Source organism: Notechis scutatus, chromosome 3, assembly GCF_049901735.1.
Source record: "Notechis scutatus isolate UNSWTSFEM ecotype Mainland chromosome 3, rNotScu1.2, whole genome shotgun sequence".
NCBI lineage: Eukaryota > Metazoa > Chordata > Lepidosauria > Squamata > Elapidae > Notechis > Notechis scutatus.
The window spans coordinates 115,206,184-115,232,896 of NC_142011.1; the positions used below are offsets into that span (position 1 = coordinate 115,206,184).

General features: G+C 39.8%; 1 protein-coding gene across 1 annotated transcript in view; it reads left to right on the forward strand.

The window, feature by feature from the left end:
* DIAPH1 (diaphanous related formin 1) overlaps positions 1-26,713 on the forward strand; it is a 156,658-nt gene that overhangs the window by 57,264 nt on the left and 72,681 nt on the right. The window contains 10 exon segments of the mRNA XM_087960995.1: positions 1,683-1,793; positions 3,702-3,820; positions 5,406-5,522; positions 8,607-8,722; positions 9,623-9,687; positions 14,202-14,381; positions 17,953-18,423; positions 18,426-18,578; positions 18,581-18,769; positions 19,859-19,976. Coding sequence (XP_087817121.1) covers positions 1,683-1,793; positions 3,702-3,820; positions 5,406-5,522; positions 8,607-8,722; positions 9,623-9,687; positions 14,202-14,381; positions 17,953-18,423; positions 18,426-18,578; positions 18,581-18,769; positions 19,859-19,976 — 1,639 coding nt within the window.

Below are 26,713 nucleotides of genomic sequence, written 5' to 3' on the forward strand. Positions count from 1 at the left end.
AGGATCTTAATAAAATAATTGTAAAATGTATTTGGCAGGGGAAAAAGCTAGAATTAACTTTAAAATGCTACAGAATACAAGAACTAGAAGTGGTTTTGGTCTAACTGGGAATTATATTATCAGGATTCGATGTTAACAGATGAAAGAGTGGATTGAGCTGAGAAACGTAAGACTATTGACCTTGGAGGGACATAATCTGGGATGGCATGCCTTATGGTATGGGAAAAGTAAGATACATAGTTACTTTCAAAGACATTATATAAGAAATGCTTTTTTGTTAGTATGGGAGAAAATTAGAGAACAGTGCTACTTGAAGATATCAGTCTGGCTTTTGACAATAGAAGCACTTATACATCCGAATATGATTGATATGGGAAATATTGTGAGATACAAAGACATTTTGAATGAGAAGGGTGAGCTCAAAACTAAGCAAGAATTGAATGAACAAGGGATCGAAATAGCCTGGTATTCACAACTGTAAATACAGTCGAAATATGAAAAAGATGTAAAAAGTTATATGGTATTTACAGAGAGCTGACAGAATTGGACAAGATCCTAACAGGAACTGATGAAAGCTTGATTAAAAAAACTGTATAACTACTTATTGGGTTTTAAATTGGAAGAAGAGCAAGTGAAGGAGGCAATGATAGCATGGGCTAAAATTTTGGTTATACAATAGAATTAGATAAATGGCAGAAACTTTGGGATAGAAATTATAAATTAACAATGTCAACTGCATATAAAGAAAATTTGTATAAGATGTTTTACAGATGGCATTATGCAGCAGCGTGGTTGGCAAGAATGTTCAGACATATTGTGTATATTTGCAATAATTTAAGAGTAGAGAATTAATACCAATGTAATGATTATGGCTGGAAATGTAATTGTTATTTCACAAAACATTTGTAACCAGACGACACACTGTTTAATGTATGATGGATTGTTTATATTAAAAATAAAAATTAAAAAGAATTTTCCCCGACGGGAAGAGCAGCGGCGGGGGCATGGCCCCATAAAAGAATCGGGTTTGAAAGAGCCACATGCAGCTCCAGAGCCGCAGGTTGCCGGCCCCTGGTAAAGGGTAACAGGAAGATGGTTTGATTAGCTTAACAAACCCTAGAGGAGCATACTAACTATTCATTAATTATAAAGCATTTTGTAAGCATTGTGATTCTAAAATTCTACATTCTGGATTTGGGATAGAAAAGGAGGGAGAAGTCTTTTCAGGTTGCTCTAGGTATATTATTCCAAGGTTACTCAATTCCCTGAATATATTTAAATATAGGGGCAAGAGACACCATGGGCAACAAGTATTAATGGATTATTTTTAAAGATAAGACTTTTGTTCTGGAGTAGATTTAGAATATGAGCTGGGTTGCCTTCAAATCATTGTCTGGTGTTTAATTGAAACATGTCCTTTTCATTTGATTTCTTTCGTTGTTTTAATCTATGAGATCTCAGAGTTCCAATTATCAGTGTTGATTCCTTCCTGATTTTTTTCCCAACACTATTTGTACTGCATACCTGAATTTCACTTTTTGGCTGCTTTGTTGTGATAAAATTTGGTAGAAAAAATATTTTGTCTGGCAGTTTTTCATAGTTTTTCTAGCAAATTAGCTAGCTCATGATGAATGGGAGAAAAATTGTTGATCCAACATATATTTTTTCTTTGACTTTCTTAGGTAGCTTGTCTACAGTTAATCAATGCTCTAATCATCCCATCAGATGAGCTTGATTTCAGAGTACACATCCGCAGTGAATTAATGCGCTCTGGACTGCAGCATATTCTCAAGGTTAGAAATATATCTCCTTTTTATTATGATACCTTTGCTATATTGGAAGAGATAATATCTATCATTTTACGACTGCATTTAAACTGTAAATGATTTGATAGGGTTAATTATACTTCAACATTATTTGGGGAGTATAGGTAGTTCTTGATTGATGGCCATAATTAGCACTGGAATCTTGCACATTGAGCGAAGTGGTCATTCAGCAAGACACCCATGAGACTGTCTTGCTCAACAAGTGCATTCCCAGCTCTCACAGTTTTAAGGTGAACAAAGTGAAAGCATTGTGCCTGTCAAAAGAGGGCAGGCAGTTCCCTCGGTGAACAAAAGAGAACTCCTATAGTGGAGTGTGGGAACAGAGCTTTGGGATTCTTACTTTCTTTCTCCAGCTCAATGAAGGAATTCCCCTCCCCATCTTGTACAGGAGGAAAGTCTTGTGCTGGAGAAATAGAGCTTCATTTCTGCAGCCCAGGGCAAGATTTCCTTTCCCTTTTGTGGCTTTGTTTCTGCAGCCTGGCAAAGGATTCCCTCCTCCTCACATGCATGAAAGGAAGGAAAAATCTTTTGGCAAGCAGCAGCAGCAGCAGCTTGCAACCTTTCCTGCCAGCTTCCCCATTGTCTTTCTGAACTGGCATGACTAAATGGCTGCTAAACAATTGGCCATAAGTTGAGGGTTACCTGTGTTCTTTATAGCTGGCCATATTTCAAAAGAATAACTGCCTTATTTACAAGGGATTCTCAAAAGGAAGAATGGTACAGAACTAAAATAGTAAGGAATGTGTAGTTATGCAAATTAAGTCATATCGGCGGTTGGAAATGTAATGGATGATTGAATTAAGATGAGAACTCTCCTGTTAGCCCTTTTCATAGAAGCCCTTACATACCTATCCCTTGTATGGAAAGGATGGAACGGTGCTAGGTATCCTCAGCTTCGCATCTTTTTTTATTAATTAAGATGTGTGAAATAGCATCTGTATACAGTTACTGTTTGAAGTTGCAACAAAACTGAAAAATGTTGCTTACAAATTGTCCTCACACTTATGACCATAGCAGTTTCACTATGGTCACATGACTAAAATTTGGTCGCTTGATGACTGGCACATGTTTACAATGGTTGCAGTATCCTGTGGTTATGTGATCACCTTCCCAGATGACTTACAAGAAGTGAAGTCAATTGGGAAAGCTAGGTTGCTTAAAAGCTGTGCAATTTGTTTAAGAACATGGCAAAAATATTGTAAAATCAAAATTCACCTAACAACTGCTTTGCTTAGAAGAGGAAATTCTCGTCCCAGTTGCAGTTATAAGTTGGGGACTAACCTGTATATCATTTGTGCCTTTGAGCAATTTGTAACTTCCTATATATAAATAATAGCTTCTCTTATGTCATGGATATTTGGGCAGGGACATTGTCATAAGTTTTATGTTAATCAGCTTGTCTCTTGCCTTAAGTAATTTCAACAAATTATTTATTTTTTATTTATTTATTTTTTGTCAAGCAAGTAAACAGGTAGAAATATAAATATGGTTATGAATACATGAAATGGGTACGAATAAAAAAGAAACAATAGGACAGGGACGGTAGGCACGTTGGTACGCTTATGCACGCCCCCTACAGACCTCTTAGGAAGGGGATGAGGTCAATAGTAGACAGTCTAAGGTTAAAGTTTTTGGGGTTTGGGGAAGAAATCACAAAGTCAAGTCATTGTATTCCAGACATTGACCACTCTGTTGCTGAAGTTGTATTTCCTGCAATCAAGTTAGTTCTTTTATTGGGGGGAGCAGGGAGGGGAGAAAAGAAAGGGAAGAGAGAGAACAAAACAATATTTTACCAAATAATCTGAAATTTTCTTGGAATAAAAGAGGGCCGTGATGTCTAGTGGACATCTTCTGAAGTGACAGTGTCCTTCACAGGAACTACATGCTCAAGACAATGAGGAGCTGAAACTACAGCTGCAGGTATTTGAAGAATATGGTGAAGAAGATTCTGCAGAACTCAGAGGCCGCTTGGAAGACATTCGAATAGAAATGGAATATCCTTTTATTTCAAAATATATGACTCATCCAATAACTCAGCATATAAGACAAAGATGATAAGGAATCTGGAGGCTAAATCATACAATGAATGGTTGTGGGAACTAGATATGTCTAGTCTAACAATGAGAAGAATGAGGGTGATGTGATAGCAATCTTCCAGTATTTGAGGGACTTTCAGAGAAGAGGTCAACGTGTTCTCTAAAGCACCTGAGGGTAGGACAAAAAGTAATGGATGGAAGATCATTAAAGAGAGATCCAACCTAGAATTAAGTAGAAATTTCCTAACGGTGAGAACAATTAATCAATGGAAGGTTTAGTCATTGATTTTTAAGAAAAGATTGTACCACCATTTGTCTGTAATATTACAGGGTCTCCTGCTCAAGCAGTGGGTGGACTTAAGACCTCCAAGGTCCCTTCCAACCTTATTATATGTTATTATTGCCTCCATATTTTATGTCAGTGCTAACTCCTTGTGACTGCTTGGAATAGTTAGTCCCTGAATTTAACAAGAGTTCTCAAGGGGTGTGTGTGTGTGTGTGTGTGTGTGTGTGTGTGTGTGTGTATACCCTAGAAAATCTTCCCTAAGGAAATATATTTTAAGTTTCCAGTAACAGAAAATGTGGCATAATCCTTGAAAGAATATGTGGAAACTCTAGTTATACTGAAGCAGAGAGAGATAGCTGAGTGATTACAAATCCTGAGTTGTTCATCTCTGAGCTTTTCCTCCCTCAGAGAGTGATAGTTTTGGAGTACTTTATAACTATAATATACCATATGTTTTGGACTATAAGACACATCTCTCACCAAAAAAGTGGGTGGAAATATCTGTGTGTCTTATAGAGTGAATACAGACCTGGTTTTGGACTTCTGAACCCTCTGTGCGTCCTGTTTTTGTCCTCTCTGGCAACCAGAAGCAATCTGCTGGCAAAAAATGTGCCTGCTTTTGGTTTCCGAAGGCCTCCACACACCCCATTTTTTCTCTCCAGCATCCAGAAGCATTCTGCAGGCCAGAAATGAGCCTGCTTTCGGCCTCCAGAAGCCTTCGTGGGTCCCATTTTTGCCCTCCCCAAAAACAGGACCCGCGGAGGCCAAAAATGGGCATGTTTTTGGCCTGCAGAGTGCTTCTGGATGCTGGGAAGGGCAAAAACGGGAACTGCGGAGGCAAAAAACTTTTTTTCTTGTTTTCCTCCTATAAACCTAGATGTGTCTTATGGTACGGTGCATCTTATAGTCCGAAAAATACGGTAACCTTTGGGTAACAACAATTTTAAAGTGCATTTTCTTGCTTTTGTTTTCCTTATCCATTTTGTTTTCATTTTCTGATACACTTTTTAAAATTTTAAATTGAAGACTGCAACTATATTTTATGAATAGTAAGCCAGTGAGAACATTCTATTTGGAGTTTGATGTGTAAATGCTTTAAATTCAACATTCATTGGTAAAAGTTATTTATTAGATTTACATTAATTCCTTTACCACAAATACAGAAATCAGGTGGTAAGCTAAACTAGGTTTCTTTTATGAATTAGTGCTGTGCATCTATTTCTTTTGAATGGCTTTTGAATCCTTAATTTTGTTTACTGATTTCAACGAAATCTTTCAGATTCTCATAAATACAGTAAAGGATTCTAAGGCAGAACAACATTTCCTCTCAATTTTGCAGCACTTCTTGCTAATCCGCAATGATTATGAGGCCAGGTAGAGAAGGAAACTATTTTTTAAATATTGTGAAAATATATTATGTGTGGATGTATATACCATGTTTCCCCAAAACCAAATCCTACCCCGAAAATAAGCCCTAGCATGATTTTTCATGCTGTTTGCATTATAAGCCCTATCCTCAAAATAAGCCCTAGTACAGACTGTCATCAGTGGTGTGTGTGTGGGCATTGCCAGCACAGGTGGCAAGTTGCGTGGGAAAAGCAACTGCAGGCCACACAGTTCAGTCCCTCCAAGCAACAGACAGAGGTGCATGTGTGTGTGTGGAGGCACGCGATCCGTTCCACTGTCTGTCTTTGCTTGGAGAATGTGCAGCAGAACTGGAGGACAAGATTGGATACAGGAGGTCGAGAGCACAGGGGCCGTGGCCCCTCCCATACCCTTTGAACCTGGCTTCCCTCCTTGGAGGGAGATGGAGGCTAGGCTGGGCTGAAGCAGAGAAGAAAGGGGGAGGAGAAGCCACACAGTTAAGGATGAGGCCTCTTAGGAGACACAGTGTACAAATGTAAAAGCCGCTCCTTCCAAGTCAGAAGCAGTGTCTGGACTGGCAGCGGGGCCACTTTGTCCTTTCCCCAGGAGTGTCTTGCCAGTGTCCCCTTGATGGCTCTCCCCCTCTCACCACATAGTTCCCAGGATGGAGAGGGGGCAAGATAGGAGAGGGGAACAAAGGGAAAGAGCACCCAGATTCCCAGCACTTTGTTTTGATTTGCACGCCGTGTCTCCTGTGACACTTTGTGGAGAGGCGTGTGATCCCCTCATTCATAGCTGCTGAATGGAGGGCTAGGCTGGGCTGAAGCAGAAAAGAAAAGAGCAGTGGGAGAAGCTGAGGACAAGAGGCTCTCCTGCCTCTCTGTGAGACCTCTCGGGAGAAATGTAAAAGCCACTCCTTCTAAGTCAGCAGCAGCAACTGAATCAAAATGAAGCGCTGTGAGTCCGGGCACCCTTCCCGTTTATTGCCCCCTTTCGGAAAGTTTCATTGCCGCTGGTGTTATTCAAATGACATCCTGACATGTTTTGGAAGGGAGAAGGTGTAGTGCTGAGGTTTGCACGATGGCGGCAACAGACTGCAGGATTTATTTTTATCTCCCTCCAAAACATGCTAGGACAGCACCAGCAGCAGGCAGAGGCAGAGGGTGATTTGATCAAACCTGTATGTGTGTGTGTGAGAGAGAAAGAAAGAGAGAGAGGATCCAACCTTGAATACCAGGGCTGGTGGTGGTGTGCTGTCTTTCTGTCACACACACAAAGAGCTTTGATTAGATCACTTTCTCATTCGTGCTCTTTCTTCTCCCTTCCTTCCTTCTTTCCACTACGCAGGTATTGCAGGTCCCTACTTTCTCGCTAGCCGCATTGCCCTCACCATTCTGGAAATGGCAGCCCCCTTTTCTGCCTCTTCTCCAACTGGTGTTGTGTTTCTCCTTTGTATGAAAGAATGCTAAGCTCCCAGAAAATTAGGCCACCTGAGGCAAGGAAGGCCTAGCTCCCCTTCTCCTATGGTTCTGCAAAGCCCTTGAGGTTTTGCGTGAAGGAGCAGATCGCTTCTCTCAGGGTTTGCGTCAGCACCCACTTCAGACAGCAAACTCTTGCTCTTTTTCTCCAGGGCCTTTGAAATTCCCCCCACCCTCAGTTTTCTGCCTTAAAATCCGGAGCACACATATTTTCCTCCTGATCAGCTGAGGATACAGTGGCTACTGTATGGTTTAAATATATATACAAAGGAAGAACACAACGCTGGTTGGAGAACTGGCAGAAAAGGAGGCTGCCATTCCAGAACAGAGATGCGGGACAATGCAGGCCGATGAGAGTGGGGATCGGTGATTGCTGTGCCATGGAAGGAAGGAAGGAGGAGAGAGAGTGATCCAACATCTGAGTGTGTGTGTGTGTGTGTGAGAGAGAGAGAGAGAGAGAGAGAAAGAGTGAGGGGGAGAGAGAGAGAGAGAAGGCACCTCCGCAGCTCTGGTATAACTCTCCAAGGTTGGATCGGATCTCTCTCTCACACAGAGGTTGGATTGGATCATTCTCATGGTCTCTTACTCTCTCTCACTGCGGCGATGGTGGCGGTGCTTTGGTGCCTGGCCAGCTGGGATGGCTCCACTTCTCGCTCAGCCATTTTCCCTCTTTCTTCTCTCCACTCCTCCTCCTTCCCTTGCTCTCTCCATTGCAGTACAGCGCCCAGGATCCACTTTGACAGTAGCAGGTTTTGAGGGATGGTTTATCCCCATTGTAGCATGGTTGGGGAAAGCGGAAGGCAGTCCCGCCCATCAGACCAGCCTGGCAGGGGTGGGGTGGGAAACAGAGATGAAAGTGTGGTGTTCCAGCCGTGGAAATTTGTTTGAAAGGGACAGCATTTCCTGCAATTCTCGTTAATGGGAGAGGCTGCACATTGTTTCTAAGCACACGCTTCCCACAATCTTCCAGGGTTTAATTACACAAAGGCAATTTGCTCTGGAAGGGAAGTGGGGGAAAAGTTTCTGTCAGGAGAGGTACCTCCCAGCAATTAAAACTTCAACGCCATACAGGTTGCCCTGTTTTGGGGTGGGGGTGGGGGGGTTAGGCATTGTGGTTTAGGGTTAGGGGTGGGTGGCGGCGCTGCGGGGGATCTGAGGTAAGGCAGATTGCATGTGTGGCAGCTCCACTCTCTCCCCACCTGCCTCACTTCATCCTCCACTCCCTCCCCACCTTGCCTTGTGACCGCAGTCCTAGCGCGTCACTTGGCCTCCTGGGGTGCTGCACTGATGCCGGAAGAAGTGGGCCAGCAGCCATATGGGCTGCTGCTGTACATGGTTGCTGGTGGTGCCACCACGAGGCAGTTATTGGGGCATGGGGCTACAGGGCCCTAAGGTAAGCCAGTGTGCGCGTCAGGTAGCTCCACCTCCCTGCCTCGCATCGGTGGCACTTAAAAGAAATAAGACAATCCCCGAAAATAAGCCCTAGTGCTTATTTAGGGGCCTAAAAGAAAATAAGACGGGGTCTTATTTTAGGGGAAACATGGTACATAACTTTTTGAGTATGAAGCTTTACTTCTGATTATCAGCACTAATTTTTTTTCTGTTCTTGCCTTAGGCCTCAATATTTTAAACTAATTGATGAGTGCATTTCACAGATAGTTCTGTTCAGGAATGGCGCTGACCCAGACTTTAAGCGCAAACACTTTGACTTCAATGTTGAGGCCTTAATAGGTGAGTCTGATGCCACTGAGAGCTATATTTATTTTGCTAATTGTTCAGGAAAAATGTATTTTTCTATTTGCTACTGTTATATGAGCTGACAGAAAGTGAATATATTTGTATCATTTTTGCCCCATTGTAAACAATAAATCACTCAGCTTAAGTATATTTGTTGCAAAGCAGTTTTTTTTAAAGAATAAAGATTGCAGAATATTTCTTACAGTTTGCCTAAAGTACCTACAATCTATTGAAAGCATTGCCACAGTTGTACTTTTAGTTCATGATGAAAACCTCTGTAGCACAGTATTTATTGCTCTTTCAGTTATACTGAGACAAAAGATACTATCTATTTCTGGTCTGTTAAAGATACATGAGTGAAAGACAGATATGCATATATTCAGTTATGTCTTGTAAATCAAGAATGTAACAAAGCAATGCATAATCTAGAAATTGAGTAAAGCTCTACAATAGAGCTGTGCTCCAAGCGATATTTGCCTCCTGAAAGGTTTGAGTGTGGTTTTCAAATATTTCAGTAGTAAATTATAATTTTTGGTTTGGTAATAGCTATAGCATTTATAGCTGTAAATGTGTACAGTACAGTAGAAACATAGAAATGTGATGCAATTACAGTAGAAATGTGATGCAATTAATGATTAAATAGATGGCCGGAAATTAACTGCATTCACTAAATTTAAATTAAAAATAAATAAAATATAATCCAGTTCAGTTTCCCCCCCAGCTCTATACAACTATACAACCTGAGGACACCACTCAAAGAATGAAGAAGCCTACTCCTCCCCCAAAAGTATGCACCTCTATTATGTATTGCACCTCTATTATGTAAGTTGCTTAGTGCAGAAGGCAATTTTTCTCATAGTATTCTCACTTAGTTTTATTTATTTATTTTTGTAGATAACTTGATTGATCAAACTAAGGTGGCAAAAAGTGAAGCTAAAACCCTGGAATTGGAGAAGAAGGTTACAATCATATTTTTTTCTTTATCTTTCATTCTTCCTTTATTTTACTGGCTTTTTCCTTTCTCAGAACTGTTTAAATGATACAGTACTTTTTGTGATTTTAAATATCTTCATTTAAAAAAAAATCCTTAGTTTTTAAACAGTACAATTAATAGACGAAAGTGGTGGATGCCGGCATTTTGCTTTGACTCATCAGTACCAAACTTACAATAACATTGTTAAAATTGGAATAAATACATATATAGTATCTTGCAAGAATGTTAAATATGTACATAGTAAATATGTGTCAGGTTTCCAAGTGATGAAATCCATTTAAAAAGAAAAGTACAAAGTCCATCTTTCAAAAAGATTTCTTTTATTTAGGAAAGCTGGCAAAGTCCATGGTAATTCCGGATCTGACCCAACCCGGAATTACCCCACAATATTAGAAGTTAAAAACAACCCCCAAAAGTCACATTCTCCAATAGAAGTAATTCAACGTTGCTTGATGTCATAAATCCAGGGGCCCAAGCACGGAGAGCTTATTTCCCACGGGAAGGAAGATCACCTAACCAAAACACTCTCTTTATCTCCACTCCTCCCCTCTTAGGAATGTGTCAAGTCCAAAACCTTTCCCCCCATGACTGCCACAGAGAAAGTAAGAAAAAGAATATATACTAAGACAAACTAAAATGGCTACACTTATGTCAATTTCTGGCTTGACATGTGTACTTAATTGCTCTTCGGTAAGCTTGATCCCATTACAAATGGAAGCATTAGTATATGGGTTGGGCTCCAAAGTAAAACCAGAGAAGTTTGACCGAGTCCATGTCGAGGTGCAATTTAAGAATCTTTTTGATCAACTATCAGAATTTCATCCTAAAAGTACAAACTATTACAACCGTCTATAAATTAAGTTTGCCGACATCTATGGGTTTTTCATCGCCAATTAATGATAAATGTGCACTCTCGAGAAAACATTTACAAGCATTGCATGAACTAAAATCAAAAGATATAGTCATATCTAAACCGGACAAAGGTTCTGTATTTCTCTATTGTGACAAAGAAGCATACAAACAGAAAATTTCTTGAATTTTGAATCACCTGACGGAGATCCGGGAAATTGATAATCCCGAAAGCATTAGCATGACAGAAGAAAGAATATGTCGACATTTATAGATGATGCTATTGTTGATAATCATTGATGAAAAGACCTACTACAAGTTAAACACTAATGAATCCATGATGCCACAACTCTATGGACTACCAAAAAAGCACAAGCTGGGAATGCTGGCTAGACCCATTTTAGCTATGTTTGGCTCTGTTTACCACCAAGTTGCATGCTGGACCCATGACATCCTGGTGTCTGTAAGAGAAGAAGCTAATCAAAACAACACTAAAGGATTTGTTTGAACTTGCTAAAGAGTTGAATTCCATGAATGTGAAAAATGACATTATGTGCTTGGTGGACGTTCAGTATCTTTTTATGAATGTCCCACTTCATGAAACGGTTTATTATATGTGCAGTTTAGTGGAATCTAACTATATCAATTCCCATACCAGTAGATATCCTTAAACAGACAGTGCTACTTTGCACGGAAAATGTCTCTTTCCATTTTCTTGGTCAGTCTTATCAGTAAATTGGGTTGCAAAATTATTGATGCTTTGTGCATCATCTAAACAGCTGTCACCCCAGTTTGAAGGTTACCATCGAATATGAAGTAGATGAACCTTTTCTGGACATATTAATTATCCAAAGGTCTGATGGTTCTATTAAAAGAACGGTATTCAGGAAGTTGACATGGTCTGGCCAGTATCTGAACTTTTCAAGTTTTACACCAATTAAGTATAAACATGCGCTGGTACGGAAACTGTTTATACGAGCACATTAAATATGCACTGAGGACTGCTTAAAGGAAGAATTAGAATTTCTAACCCAAACCCTTTCTTTAAATGGTTATCCAGCTCATTTCACTGATAGACACAGACCAAAAGACCAAAAGTCAGCAGTTCCAACCATCAGTAAAAAGAAAATTTTTATTGAGCTGCTGTTTAAGGGGGATCAATTAGCACGCCTGACAATTCGACGCTTAAATAACTTAATTAAAACAACATTTAGTACAGCTGAGGTACATGTACTACATCAAACCCGGAGGCTACCGCTACCATTAAGGAAGCACAACGTATTAGCGCCAAAGCCGATAGGTTGTATTTACCAATTTGTGTGTAATTGTGGAGACAATTACATCAGCAGAACTGATAGGTGTTTGGCTTTCAGAGTGAAGGAGCATTTTGCGAAATGGGTCCAGACAGCTCTGAGTAATCCAACAGCAACAGCAAATCGTGGCTATAAAATGCTTTATTCAGCCATCGTGAGACACATACTAGCTACAGGTCACCAAGTGAATCCAAACACTGTGTTCAAAGTTTTATTGCACCATAGGAACTCTCACGTCCTGCAGTTTGCCAAGGCAGTTTTTATCAATTGACTGAAGCCTCTCTTGCGCGTGCAGAAACAGTATTTGTCAATCTGCGCCTTCTGTGAGCATAAGGTTTCTCATTGACTGGTTCTTAGCTCACATTATTTGTTTAATTAACTTAATTAACACTCTCGCAAGATCCTATATATTTTATTCTGATTTTAACCTTGTTGTAAAATTGGTACTGATAAGTCAATACGAAATGCCTGCATCTACCACTATTCGTCTTTTAATTGTACTGTTTACATTATTAAAGAGGATTAATTGTTTTAAATTCCTTAGTTTTTATTCCATTTGTGATGCTGAGAGCTGTTTATTTCTGTTTAGTTCTTTTTTCTTGATGCCTCTTTACTTTGGTACTCATGGCCTACTATTTATAAGTATGCAATGAGGAAAAGTATAAGTACGCAAGATGAGTATTCCCCTGGCTTTCTCCTAAAAGTTACAAAAATCAGATCTATATTGATACTGGTTTCATGTTCAGAAGTACATTCTTTCTTTAAATTTTGCAGCAATAATAGCAATAACGGTTAGAGCAAGGATCTTCAAACTTGGCAATTTAAGACTTGTGGATTTCAACTCCCAGAATTTCTGAGCTAACATGACTGGAGGAGGAACTCTGGAAGTTGAAGTCCACAAGTCTTAAAACTGTCAAGTTTGAAGACCCCTGGTCTACTGCTTTTTAGATGGGGCGCCATAAAAGTCATTCCCAAAATAGGAAGTGGTATGCCAAAGTTTTCATTGAGCAGCATGCTATCATAAACTTCTCATTGTGGTGCATTTGAAAAGGAAAAAACTGTAAGCTTAAACACATTTCAGAAGTATTTCAGAAACTTATATGTATAATTCATGTATGAATCTTAAATATACGACATCCTGTATATTTTTCAATTGCCAGAGGATTTTTCTTTTTGCTAGCAAACATTTAACAGTATATAGACCAAATCCTACCAAATGTTAGTTGTATATTTAATGCCAGAAAAGATAGATGGCAGCAACAGTTCAGAGGGCCTTCATGAAGCATGTGGATTACTGACTTCTAATTCAGCGGTCCCCAGCCTTTGCAGCTTGGTGGCCCAGCGTGTGTGGGTGGGTGAGGAGATGGTTCCCTGGGAATGTCAGGTGTGCATATATGAGTGTGCACAGCTACAATAGTGTGAGCACAAGCACCTGGCATTGGCACAAATAGAGCTTTGCGCGTGAGCGCCTGCCACTTGCACAAGTACAACTGTGTTTGTGGGGCTGTGGACACAGGCGCAAGCACCCACCGCTCATGTGAGTGGTACTGTGTGCATGACCGCAAGCACCTGCCGCTTGTGCAAGTGGAGCTGCGTTTGCATGTGCACTCGCCTGCCGCTTATGTGGCTGCAGTCCAGGGGTTGCAGACCACTGTCCTAATTGATAGAAGAGACAACATTCACATTGTTTCTCATTGATAAAATGGAAAACTACCATTAAATCTAGACTTTATAGAGCAGGAGTAATTGTTCACACATCATTCTGAATATGTTATCTTGTAAAAAATTGTATAAGGGATCAAGAAGAGATATTAATTTATTAAAGAAATGTAATTTTAGATGTATCAAGTAAAAAGAAAAAATAAATCTTACAGTCAAGAGAGATTTGCAAAAGATTCTGATTCAGTCCTTGTCACTTCAAGTAAAAGGACCTACTTTTTTTACAAAGACAATTTAAAATTGGCTTATCTTTAAAATGTTCTCCAAAGTAAAATGTAAACACTGGAATATTTTTCTTTACCGCCTTTCTTAAAAGATTCCTGCATATTTCAGAATTTTATAATAATATTTTTGTTATTACATGTAGAACTTCCATTTAATCATTTCACAGTTCATTTTTGACCTGGATTATGACAAACTAATTAACACATACTCTACTGAAAAGTTTTCATATTTAGTAGTATTAAATTTTATCCTTTTGTCATCTAATCAGCACCGCCCATGTTGTACTTCCCAAGAATGAAAATATTATCTTGCTTGAGGTTTAATCAGTATGGAGTATGTTGGCATGATTATTGTGCATAATTCTTTTTTTCAGCTGGAATCTGAGTTAACTGCACGTCATGAATTACAAGTTGAAATGAAGAAGAAAGAAAGTGATTTTGAGGAAAAAATTCAAAATTTACTTCAGGAGAAAGAAACAGTGGCAGCTGAGAAACAGCGTATTACCTCAGAGAAGCAAAACTTACAAATTAATAGCTCTTTGTTGAGTGATGAGGTAATGATCAATGGTATAAATAAAGTTATTATGGTACATTAGAGAAATATGCCATTTTAGTGTTTAAGCCCTAAGTCCCAAGAATTATAAAATGGAAGAAGAAATATTGCTATTTTCTTGGAGAAAAAAATGGGTAATGGGACAGGAGGTGAATTTAAAGGTGTTCTGTAAGATATTGAGATATTAATGGATGCATGTAAATGTTGCTATTCCACACTGTATGACATCCCTTTCATTATGATGTTCAAGAGAGGGAGTCAGGATAGTTGGTGGCATGATGTGAAACATTTGTTTTGTTCTTTGTTAATAAAATGAATTTGATATGAATTCTGGGATTGAAGCAGATCATTTACTTATTTATGGATTTATACCCCACCACATCCAATTGTGTCCTGATAGCTTATAGCAAATATAACGTTGCTAATTGAGAAATATGAGCGTTCTATAATAGAAATAGCACTTAGACTTATATACTACTTTATAGTGCTTTACAGCCCTCTCAAAGCAGTTTACAGAGTCAGCATATTGCCCCCAACAATTTGGGTCCTCATTTTACCCACCTCGGGAGGATGGAAGGCTGAGTCAACCTTGAGCCTGGTGGGATTCGATCTGCCAAATTGCAGTAGGAGTAGCTTGCAGTACTGCACTCTAACCACTGCGCCACCAAGGCTCCTGGGTCCCTGGTGTGGCCCAGTGCATTGCAATTTGTCTGACAGCATCTCCTATAGGGCCAGTCTGACTGTGTGCAAGGCTTTTTTTCTTGCATAAATTCTATTGGCAACAATAATTTGGTCTCCCTATGACCTCCAGAATTATTTTTAGAAAATAAAATGATAGTTGTGCACAACAGCATGCTTTTTCTGGAAATTTGTACATCCTTAAAAAATTGGAAAGTAAGCTGACATGGTAAGAGTTGAAGTAGTAGTAAAAAGCAATATTTCCAATTTCTATTTCCATCATGGCAGCTGTTTTGTGAAAATACCTATAATTTACTCTGAAAATCCTAATTGTATCTTTTAGCACAGAAACATTGAGAGCTCCACCTACTAACCATCTACAACTGGGTTAAGTTGAAATGCTAAATCAGATGTGCAATGTGATACAATCTGATGTAATGCATATATGCAATATGTAAAACAGTGCTATGTAGACCCTTCAAAGCATGCTTTAGGACCATTAATAGAGTACTTTTTGAATCATATAATACCGTGTTTCTCCAACAATACGGCCTCCACCAATAGGAAGGCCCAGCATGTTTTATCAGCATAAAATCAAATTAAACCCCTCCCCCAAATTAAGACCTATATTAAACACGAGAAATGGGGGGGGGAATGGCGGGGGGGGCTTGCCGTTAGGAAGTACTTTTGTTGCATACCCGGATATGGTGCTGCCTGTGTTGACTTTGGCGTTGGTGGGGCACTTCATATCAGGAGACCTTCCTCCACCGTTGCTTCCCCTTCTCCCAGTGCTGCCGCGGCGTTTAGAGCAATGCTGCAGCGTTTGCCGCAGCCACGCGCAGCCAGCCAGGGCTCCTCCCTGCAACCGGAGCCTGGTGGAGACACTCAGCTTCAGGCGCTCCTGTTGCCGCCTTCCCTTCGCCTTCAAAGGCAAAGCCAATTCTTTTAAAAACAACACCCTACTACCGGTACGACAAAGCCTCCCTTGCCTGAGAGGGCAGCCCAACCCCATGTGGGGAGGCGAATCTCCCGGGGCCGCAGCGCAGGATCGGCCCACCCCGGGAGAAGCACCCAACTGCCATCCCTGCTTGGTGCCGGGCAGAGCGTGAAGAGCTTTGCCTGGGGTGCCCAGCGCAGCTGACAGGTGGGCTCTCCTGCCCGGTGGCGGAGCTCTCACCAAAGCAGCGAGCGTCTCCCTGCCAGGCCCTCTGCTCATCCAGCCAGGGCCACGCCAGAGCCATGCGGGCTGGGCAGAGCCAGGAAAGCGAGCCGCGGGTGCACGCCCGCGGTCAACCCAAGCAACCCGGGCCAACCCAAGCTTGGCTTCCTTCCCAAGTCCCTCCAGTCCGAACACAAAGGGGCCACCAGGAGAGGCCGCCCAAGGCAGTGATAGCGCCCACCCGTCCATGGACAGGGAGGCAAGGCAACGGCCTGCACCGCGTCCTCCGAACTGAGCCCCGCCGAGTCAACGCCTCTGCCCGATGCCTGTACCGCTGCAGCGTTTGGAGCTGCCACTGCATTTGGAGATGCGTGGGGGCGGGGACGGGCTGGGCGAGGGGTGGAAAGGACAGGCGGCTTCAGGCTCTCACCGCCGGATCCGCCGGCCAGGGAAGCAGCGCTGCCATCACCTCGCCTCCCTGTCCGTGGACAGGTGGGTGCTATCACTGTCTCGAGCAGCCTCTCCCGGTGGCCCCTTCGGGTTCGCCCTGGAGGGACTTGGGAAGGAAGCCAAGCTCAGGTTGGCCCGGCTCTTGTTGGCAGGCGGGCGCGCACCCGCTGCTTGCTTTTCTGGCTCTGCGCAGCCCACATGGCTCTGGCGTGGCCCTGGCGGGATGAGTGGAGGGTCTGGCGGAGAGGCGCTCGCTGCCTTGGCGAGAGCTCCACTGCCGGGCAGGAGGGCCCACCTGCTAGCTGCACTGGGCGCCCCAGGCGAAGCTCTTCATGCTCTGCCCGGTGCCAGGCAGGGATGGCTGGGCACTTCTCCCGGGGTGGGCCGATACTCTGCTGCGGCCCCGGGAGATTCGCCTCCCCACATGGGGTTGGGCTACCCTCTCGGGCAGGGGAGGCTTTGTTGTACTGGTAGTAGGGCGTCGTTTTTAAAAGAATTGGCTTTACCTTCAAAGGCAAAGGGAAGGCGGCGACAGGAGCACCTGAAGCCGAGTGTCGCCGCCGGGTTCAAGTTGCAGGGAGGAGCCCTGGCTGGCTGCACGTGGCTGCGCCAAACGCCACGGCGTTGCTCTAAACACTGTGACAGCACGGGAGAAGGGAAAGCAACGGTGGCGGAAGGTCTCCCGATACAAAGTGCCCCACCAACACCGAGGTCAACATCCAAGCTGTCGCTGCCCGCCCACCCGAGGATGCAAGGGGGGAATTAAGCCACCCCCGAAAAGACGGCCTAGCCGTTTTTTCGGTCGTCAAAAAAAAAAAAAAAGCCCGGCCTTATTTTGTGAGAAACACGGTAGGTTTATCTTTTTCCATTGTGAGCTGTACCCAGCTGTCTCCTCACACTTCGCTTGCACAGCCACTTTTGTTCTTTATTGTGCATGCGTGGTTCAGAAAAGGCAGGATCAGCTTCCAAAGTAGCTTTGTAAGCCTGGGAAAAAGTCCTGCTTTGACCATTCAGAAAGCTGTATTCCAAAAGATCTCTTGTGCAGGAATCACACAGCCCTAAATCAGAATAAGATTACCAATTCAGTGTGATCTGCCTATTCATGTATCTGTTTCATTAAACAAAGTCAGTAAGGTTACACAAAAAGAAATCTCAAAATTCCAAAGGAGTAAAGGAAATATCAACAGGGTAGTGAATGATGGCTTAGAAATGGGCAGTCTGTTTATTTTTGTGGTTTAGAATTATGAATTCTCCAGTCTGACTTGTTCTACTTCTTTCTCTAAAGATTGCTCTACTAACCAAAGAACTTGAAGATCTTAAGAAGAAAATGGAGCATGTCATTTCATCTACGGCTTTCCCATCACAGCTACCATTACCTACTGGGACAGAAAGTCACCAAACCACTTCATCCCTTTATTCACAAACTGTTTCCCCTCCTCCTGCTCTACCTGGGATGCCAGGGCCTCCCTCTCCTCCTCCTCCGCCTCCTCCTCCCCCCCTCCTGCCTGGGATGTCAGGGCCATCTCTTCCTTCCCCTGTGCCTGGGATGCCACCTCCCCCACCCCCTCCCCTACCTCCTCTACCTGGAATGCCTGGGTTGCCCCCTCCGCCACCACCTCTGCCTGGTATGCCAGGGTTGCCCCCTCCCCCACCACCTCTGCCTGGAGTGCCAGGGTTGCCCCCTCCACCACCACCTCTGCCTGGTATGCCAGGGTTGCCCCCTCCACCACCACCTCTGCCTGGTATGCCAGGGTTGCCCCTCCACCACCACCTCTGCCTGGTATGCCAGGGTTGCCCCCTCCACCACCACCTCTCCCTGGTATGCCAGGGTTGCCCCCTCCACCACCACCTCTGCCCGGTATGCCAGGGTTGCCCCCTCCACCACCACCTCTGCCCGGTATGCCAGGGTTGCCCCTCCACCACCACCTCTGCCTGGGATGTCAGGGCCACCCCTTCCACTTCAATTTGGGATACCAATGCCTCCACCTCCTCCCACTCTATCTGGTTTTGGAATTATGGCAAGCCCAACTCTTCCATTTGGATTGCCTCCCAAGAAGGTTTACAAACCAGAAGTTCAACTTAGGAGAACTAACTGGTCCAAGGTGACTTCTTGTAATTGATAATTAGATATATTTTACCCATTGTCAATGTTTCCTTTTCCTTTTTCAAGCTCCTTAGTCTACCAGTGCTTTTTCCTCTTAATTACTCTGTGTTCAAGATTTTGAATGCTGAGGACTAGAAAAGGTTGTTGCAGAACTAATTTTCATTTTGCAGAATTTAGTGAGATATAAAGTTAGATGTATTCTTGATACTTAATAAATGTGTCAATTTATCTCTATGAATAATCTTTTAAAATGGTGAAATATTTCTTTTGATATTTAAGTTACTGCTTTTAAATTTTTAGAAATAATTATAGCAATAATTTAAAAAAGGATAGATTACAGAATGAAATTGTACATAGATATGAATTTTAAACAGCACAATTATTGTGGTCTAAGCTTTCTAAGCTTTTAGATATTTTGTGAATATCTTTATCAGATGTCCTCAATTGGAAAATATAGTTGTACATACTCTAACTGTATATAATTTAGGGACAGAATATTTTAAGGCTTATCTGTTACTGAATGAAACCTTGCAGAAGTATTAAAATCATTAGTTAGAATATGGGGTAATACCATTTTCTCCATTGGCTCTCTGTTTCAAATCTTTTGACAGCCAGCCAGTTTTTGAGATGCATTTCCTTGCATATTTGTCTCTGCTAATCAGAACTATTTTTGGTTTTCTGCTACTTAAAGAGCTGGCATTAAGCATGTAATTACATTCTTCTTTTTTTATTTGTGCCCCAGTTTTTTTATTTGTGCCCCACTTATCTGACCTTTTATGGGTAGAAAGGTGCCGCCTCTTGCATTTCATGAATCCCATAATCCCATAAATGAATCCCATAATCCCATAAATAATGTTAGTCTGGAGATAATATTGCTGAACTACTCCACACTAACACTATTTATTTTCGATTAAATAGTTTCTGTTTCATAAAAGCATAATAAACAAACAAACAAATAAATAAATAACTTGTTTTCTAACAGACAAAAAGTCTTTTTGCTTAATATACGTACAGGACAATTAAACTGCAATAGGAATGTGCAGCGGTATTTATATGGATTATGTCATGTTATATATAACCTTTACAGATTACAGTACAGGAATTATCTGAAGACTGTTTCTGGGTGAAAGCTAAGGAGGATCGTTATGAGAACGATGATCTTTTTGCCAAGCTAACACTTTGTTTCTCAACTGCACAGACCAAATGTAAGTAATGCAACAAAAAGCAAGGAATGTGAGATTGGCAGGTATATAATTTAACAAATAAATAAAGTAATAACTTCATTGATGTACACTAAAGACAGAAATGTGTTAAGAATGGTTTATGCTTTTGTGGGAAAAATAAATTGAGCTCACAGCAGGGCCAGGGGCAGCTGAAAATTAGGAAGGTCACACTCGTCCAACAAATTTCCTTAGCCAAAATAGACTTTTAGGAATAGACTGTTGCTTTACACACACTTCTAAATGGTGCCCTCATGTGGCAGCAGGAAGGGACATCAGATCAAACTCAACACAATACTCACCCTATATGGCGCCCTGTTGTCATCTGGTTGCAGCTTGAAGATGGTGAATTTTCTGATGCCAATTTCTGTAGAATCAAAACAGGACCCAAAGCAAAAAATCAAGCTCACTGTAGTGTTTATTAGATTGTACATACTGGAGAGGATCTCCTTTAAAACAATAGTAAGAGACATATACCTGCAGACAAAAAGATGCATTCTTTTATACATGTCAGAATGGAGGGGGAAATGAACATGCCTATATGTTCATGAGTGTTAGTGTAATAGATCTCAGTTTACTTTCTGCCCTTCTGTTATCTACAGAGAACAACAGTCTTAGAAGAAATATTTCCATCTTGATATTCCGTGATTGGATAAAGATTAAAACTTAACCATGGGGCCACTGTGAGCTGCAAGGCCACATTTCTTATGTCTCAGTTTGTTTATTAAACACTCCCATTCCTCTGAAAGCGCATTTTGTAATCAATGAAGTTACCATTCCATATTAACATAAACCCATATCCATAAAATCCCTACAGTATATTTACATTTCTTGGATGTGTAGGTGTTCTTCATATAGATGTGCTTTTTGTCTATTGAGAAGTAAACTTGTCTGTTACTTTCAAATTACATGTTACATCATTTCCATTTGGTTCATCTTCAAAACCTCCTAGATGCACCTGGAAAACACATACATTATTTGCAAAGTAGATTGCCTTACTACGCAACCCTAAATTCAGATTATTTTAAAATGTTAAAATTAATTCAGAGAATATTTGTGTCTCAGGGTTGACCTGTGGGATCTTTGGTGGTCTTTGAGCTTGGTTATTTTCTTGCAGGTGTTTTATTACCCAACTAAGGTAACATCATCAGCATTATTAATACCTAGTCAGGTAATGAAATGTCTGCAAGAAAACAACCAAGCTCAAAGACCACAATTAATTTCAATCATACACACTATATATATTCTCTGTATAATATATATGGTTTCCCAAATTTATCATTGAGTAATATAAATATTTCATATGTATCTATTCATGTCTTATTTTGTTTATAACATCTGTTTTTTCGGTATTAGATATTTATAATATAAGCCAAGTAAACTGTGTGCACAATTATTAGGCGAGTGCCATATCATCATTTTAATGCATATTTTCCACCTCCAAGCTGTATAAACTTGAATGCTTAGTGGATATAAGCATATCTGGTGGTGTATATTTGTGTAATGAGGGAGGGTGTGGCCTAAGGAAATCAATACCCTATATCAAAGTGTGCATAATTATTAGGTTTATCTTTTCCTGAGGTCCATTTCAGCAAGGTAGAGTGGTATGGGCTGGTATTATTAAAGATGAGCTAGTTGATATTTTCGCATTGAAAATGGACCCAAAATCAACTCCCAAACCAGCTGTCAGTGTTTAGAAGACACTTCAAGCAGTGGTACAGGAAAAAGTCTGCCTCTTTCAAGAAGACCATGATTTTTATGCAGGATAATGCTCCATTGCATGTATCGAAGTACTCCACTATGTTGCTAGCCTTAAAGATGACCTTAAAGATGAAATAATAAGGGAGGCCAACTCATAAAACATTTTGTATACATGTTTTATGGTTGACAACAGAAAGAAGAGGGGGAGGGGAGTTTCAAAGAGCAGGAGAAATTTCCCAACAGGGAGAACAATTAACCAGTGTAATGGGTTATCTTCAGAAGTTGTGGGTTAGAGTTGACAAAATGATTGTTGCACAAGCTCTTCTTTTTTTATACTTATGTTTTATGTTGTATGCACATACATAAACGACAACTTACATTGCAGCTTTCCAATACTCATTTTGCTATTCTGAAAGAAATGTTTCATAAATCTGACAAAAATATCAGATTCTGCAAATCCCTCTGAGAAACACCTAAGAATATGACAAATAATATTTAAAATGAGAACTTTAAATCATAGAATAAGGAGGGATTTTCAGGTTTGTTGGGTAATTTATTGGATTACTGGTTTGAAAGTAACAAAAGAATAGTCATAAAATCCATGGCCAAATTCCCCAAGGGTTACTCACAATCAAAAAGATATAGAGAAAAATAATTTATTGATCAATCTCCATGCAACCTTGGTCATTAAGTAATTTTTATGCAATTGTTGTTAAGGTCATCCTTAAAAATTCTAGACAAGATTCCAAAAGCAAAGCAAGGACAAAGATCCAAGTTTAGATAGCAAAGGATTTATACACCAAGGCGAGTATCCTGGCAGTCACAAATAAAGGATAACCCATCTCACAAACTACAAATATTACTCTATTTATATCTACTTTATAAAGCAGATATCTTGCAGGCATATAGAACATTAACTCAACCGGTACAAATCTAGTCAAATATAGTTGCAAGGTTGCCCAGGCATTCTGGATTGTTTTGAGGAAAAAAATATTCTTAATGATCTTTTCCTTGACATGCAAGCACTTTGGTGCCTCCCTGTTTCTGATATTTAGCTTGTGGTATTGATTCACAATGGGCTTAGGGCTTTGGATAGGGATTTTTTCCCCATTTATTAGGTTTATGTCCCACCTTTCTTCAAGTGCTCAGAGCAGCTTCCATTATGATCTCTCTTCATTTTATCCTCACAACCACAACTGTGAGTAGAGTAGAGTAGAGTAGAATAGAATAGAATAGAACAGAACAGAACAGAACAGAACAGAACAGAACAGAACAGAAGTCAATCTCATTTCCCTAGAGTGGAAGCTAGCTCAATTGTAGCAGAAGATGTGATGGAACAGTTTGACCTTTGAAGAGTTGATATCAGATAAAGCTGGGTTATTCTAAACCCGTGCAGGAAATTGACTGCCTGGCATCCCTGATAGCCATTTTTCACTATTAATAACTATCTTCCTCTAATAAATTCTGTGAAAAAATGATCTCTTGATAATTTTTGATTAGTTTCTTGAGCAAACTATAATGGAAGATAAGTAAATCAATTCCTTTTGGAACCAAAAAGAATATCAATTTAAAATTTATTGGTGCACTAGGGACAAGTCATAGAAAGATATATAAAATCATCTATTTAAAGCATACTAAATGAGATAGCTCTATACAATTGATTAAAATGATTAAATTATGCAAATAGTAAATTATTCAATGGTATGTATTGACAGTGTAGATATCAGTAGCTTTTGGGATCAACCACTAATAGTAAAGGAATCAGCAGTCAAGAAATATACTGCAGATTAGCACTTGACAAGAGGACTGGAGCCATCAAAAAGGCACTAGTGAATGACTTCCATTGACAACCTTTTTCATTCTCAACTGCTCTCTTTGGACTATCAGAAAAATTTCCTAGTATTTCATCTCTAAATTCTTTGTCTTAACCTTTTTAAATTAAACTGAGTCTCCACGTATTTTCATTCTTCTCTTTGAAATACAGAAACAAGGTTGCTGTACTTCATAGCTATTTTCAGATATTCAAATGTTAATTTTACTGCAATTTTTCTTCAAGCTGAACCTAGCCAATACCTTTGCCTATGTTCATATAATTTGGTCCTCAGTTCCTTCTTGCTTTGTATCAAGCTGAGTTTTAATCAATGCTTTACTACCTCAGCAGTATCTGTTCTGTAAAACATGCAAAATATTTGTAAATAATAACTTCTATTCATATAAAACAAACCAGCATATACTAGCTGCTCATAATATCACCTTCTGCATATGTTTTCTTAATGTAGTTGTATATTTGTGTTGTTTATATACTAATTTATGTTTGGGAAATTAAGGCCCTAATTTTTCATGTAGAAAATAACTTGAAAGATTATATGAATATGAATATTACAAAAATATGTTCTGTAAGTTTCATATATTCCAAACAAATTCCATAAAACCTAACTAGCTTAATTAAAATTAGAATTCAGACAGTTTAGACCAGAGCATCTCAAACCTTGAGTAAATTATCCAAAATTGGGTGAAAGTGTTTTTTCTTTGGGTAACAACACACAAACCAGTCAAAACAGGGACATTTAAATAAAGATTTTTTGATAAACTGTAAAAAGAACATTCCAATAAGCAGTTTTGGATAATGAGAGAAAAGATTTAGGAAGCACTAGTTTAGACTTAAGTCTGATTTTCTTCAGTTATCTGCTTTTCTGTTTTTTTTATTCTGTTGCTTTCTAAAATCCGCACTTTGCTTTCTAATTATCTCTTCATCCTAGAACCCTCTGAAACTCATTTGCTGATATTTTTCCTGTCTGATCTTTCTTTACACATTGTCTTAGGGTGCCCACTTTTAGTTTTAGTTGCTTATGATTGAACAGTTTTGTTTCTGTTATGATTTTAAATCAGTCACTTGTCCTTTCAACCTCTCCCTTTTATTTTCTCATAAGGAAGAAGTTAATCATTACACATAGTCCTCGATTTGCAATCACAATGGAGCCCAAAATTTATGTTGCTAAGCAAGACATTTGTTAAATGAGTTTTGCCCCATTTTACAATTTTTCTTGTCACATTTGTTAAATGAATCACTGCAGTTGTTAAATTAGTAACATCATTGTTAAGTGAATCTGGTTTCCTCATTGACTTGGCTTGTCAGAAAGAGGATCACATGATCCCGGGGCACTTCAGCCATCATAAATATGAGTCAGTTGCCAAGTGTCTGAATTTTGATCATGTGTCCATGGGGATGTTGCAATGGTTGCAAGTATGAAAAACAGTCATGTCACTTTTTCAGTGCCATTGTAACTTTGAACGGTCATTAAATGAATTGTTGTAAGTCGAGGACTACCTGTATGTAATTCTGGCGATGAAGATGATGATAAGCATAATGTAAATATTTCCTTTTTGCATACCATGGAATATTATGTTTATAATTGTGCTAAAAGTTTGCGCAAGCTTCCAAAATACAGTTAATGAAATTTCTATCATTCCTAATCTTTCAAATATGTGCTTTGGATGCCATCTGCTGGCAGGAAAATAATGTTTGTTTCCCTTCATTCTTTTAAATACTTTCTTCCACTTAGTCTTTCTCTATGGCTTTGCAAAATAGATGAAAAAGATAGGAAGCTACTTTTAGATATGTATTGTTTTAGAAAAGACACAAACAATATGCCTGCCTATATCCTTTTGAAAGGTTTTTTAGATACTGAAACAGGAAAAGTAGCATGCCGCCACAAACAAGAATAATTACTGTTTTGCTGCCCTGGGAAAATGTTTTAGTTTCCACTAATTTTACTACAGTATTAAAACATTTCAGACTTTTGGCCAAATGTATATTATATTTCTTCCATCATTTTCATACCATACCATAAATATTTCTGGTCAGTTCCCTAAATGGTCTCTAAAAATGTAAATTGGAAAATAGCTTTTGTAATATGTACAACACTAGTTTGAAAGGTTTTTTCTTGTAACAAAATAGATGAAACCAGAGGTGAAATTCAGTTCTATTAAAGAAAGTTTGTTTTGTTTGAAGTCTGTTTGAAGAGATTTCACTTCTGTAGTCTCAATTTGATGCAACTATCCAGACTCCCAAAAAGGAGCTATAACTGGACAGGTTAGCATGATAGCATTTCTCTCATACTGTTTATCAGTATGAATTTACAATTTTTCATGGCTTAGGACTGGATTATCTGAGGGAATGTCTTTTTCCAAGAGTTCCTAACCTGTCCGATTAGATCCAACAGATTGGACATACTACAGATTGCAATGTAAGCCAAAGAGTGCTGATTGGCGGAACTAGAAGATGGGCCTTTTCTGTTGTAGCCCCTGCATTATATCCTCCTCTCAGAGATTAGAATCACCTCAACCCTATTAGCTTTTTACAAAGCTTAAAAACTTGGCTATGTACCCTGATCTGTGGCTTGGAATGTGTGAAGGGCCACATTTCTTGGCTTTACTATTAGCTGATTAATCATTGACTGCTGTTTGTTTTTATATTTACTTATTTTGTGGATGGTTTTATTGTTTTAATATTTTTAATTGTTTTAAAATCTTGGACTTGTAAACCACCCAGAGAAACTTGGTTGAGTTGGGCAGATATAGAAAATGAATAAATAAAATGAATTAGGTTTCTTTATATATTATGCCTCCATGTGCTCCATCTGAAGAAGGGGCAGATACAATATAATGGATAATACTAAAATATAGGACTGAGTATCATTTAAAGTTGTCTTCAAAATATAACAGCATGCATATTATGGTCTACCTTGTAAGTAGGAAGGGCATATGCCACCACAGTGCAATCCATGACTATTAAAGAATTACTGTAATTCTATGTAAAAAGGCCAAATACTTTGTAAGATGTAGGTTGTTATGAAATATAATTTTAAAAAATTATCTGTTCTCTTACTATAAAACTTAAGGACCCAATTCATTCCCATTTTGAATGGGATTAGTAGAAATATTTATTTCACAGTTCCATTGTGCCCATCTCCCTCAGATATAATATAACTTGTTCAATGGGATAAAGCTATGGTGAATTT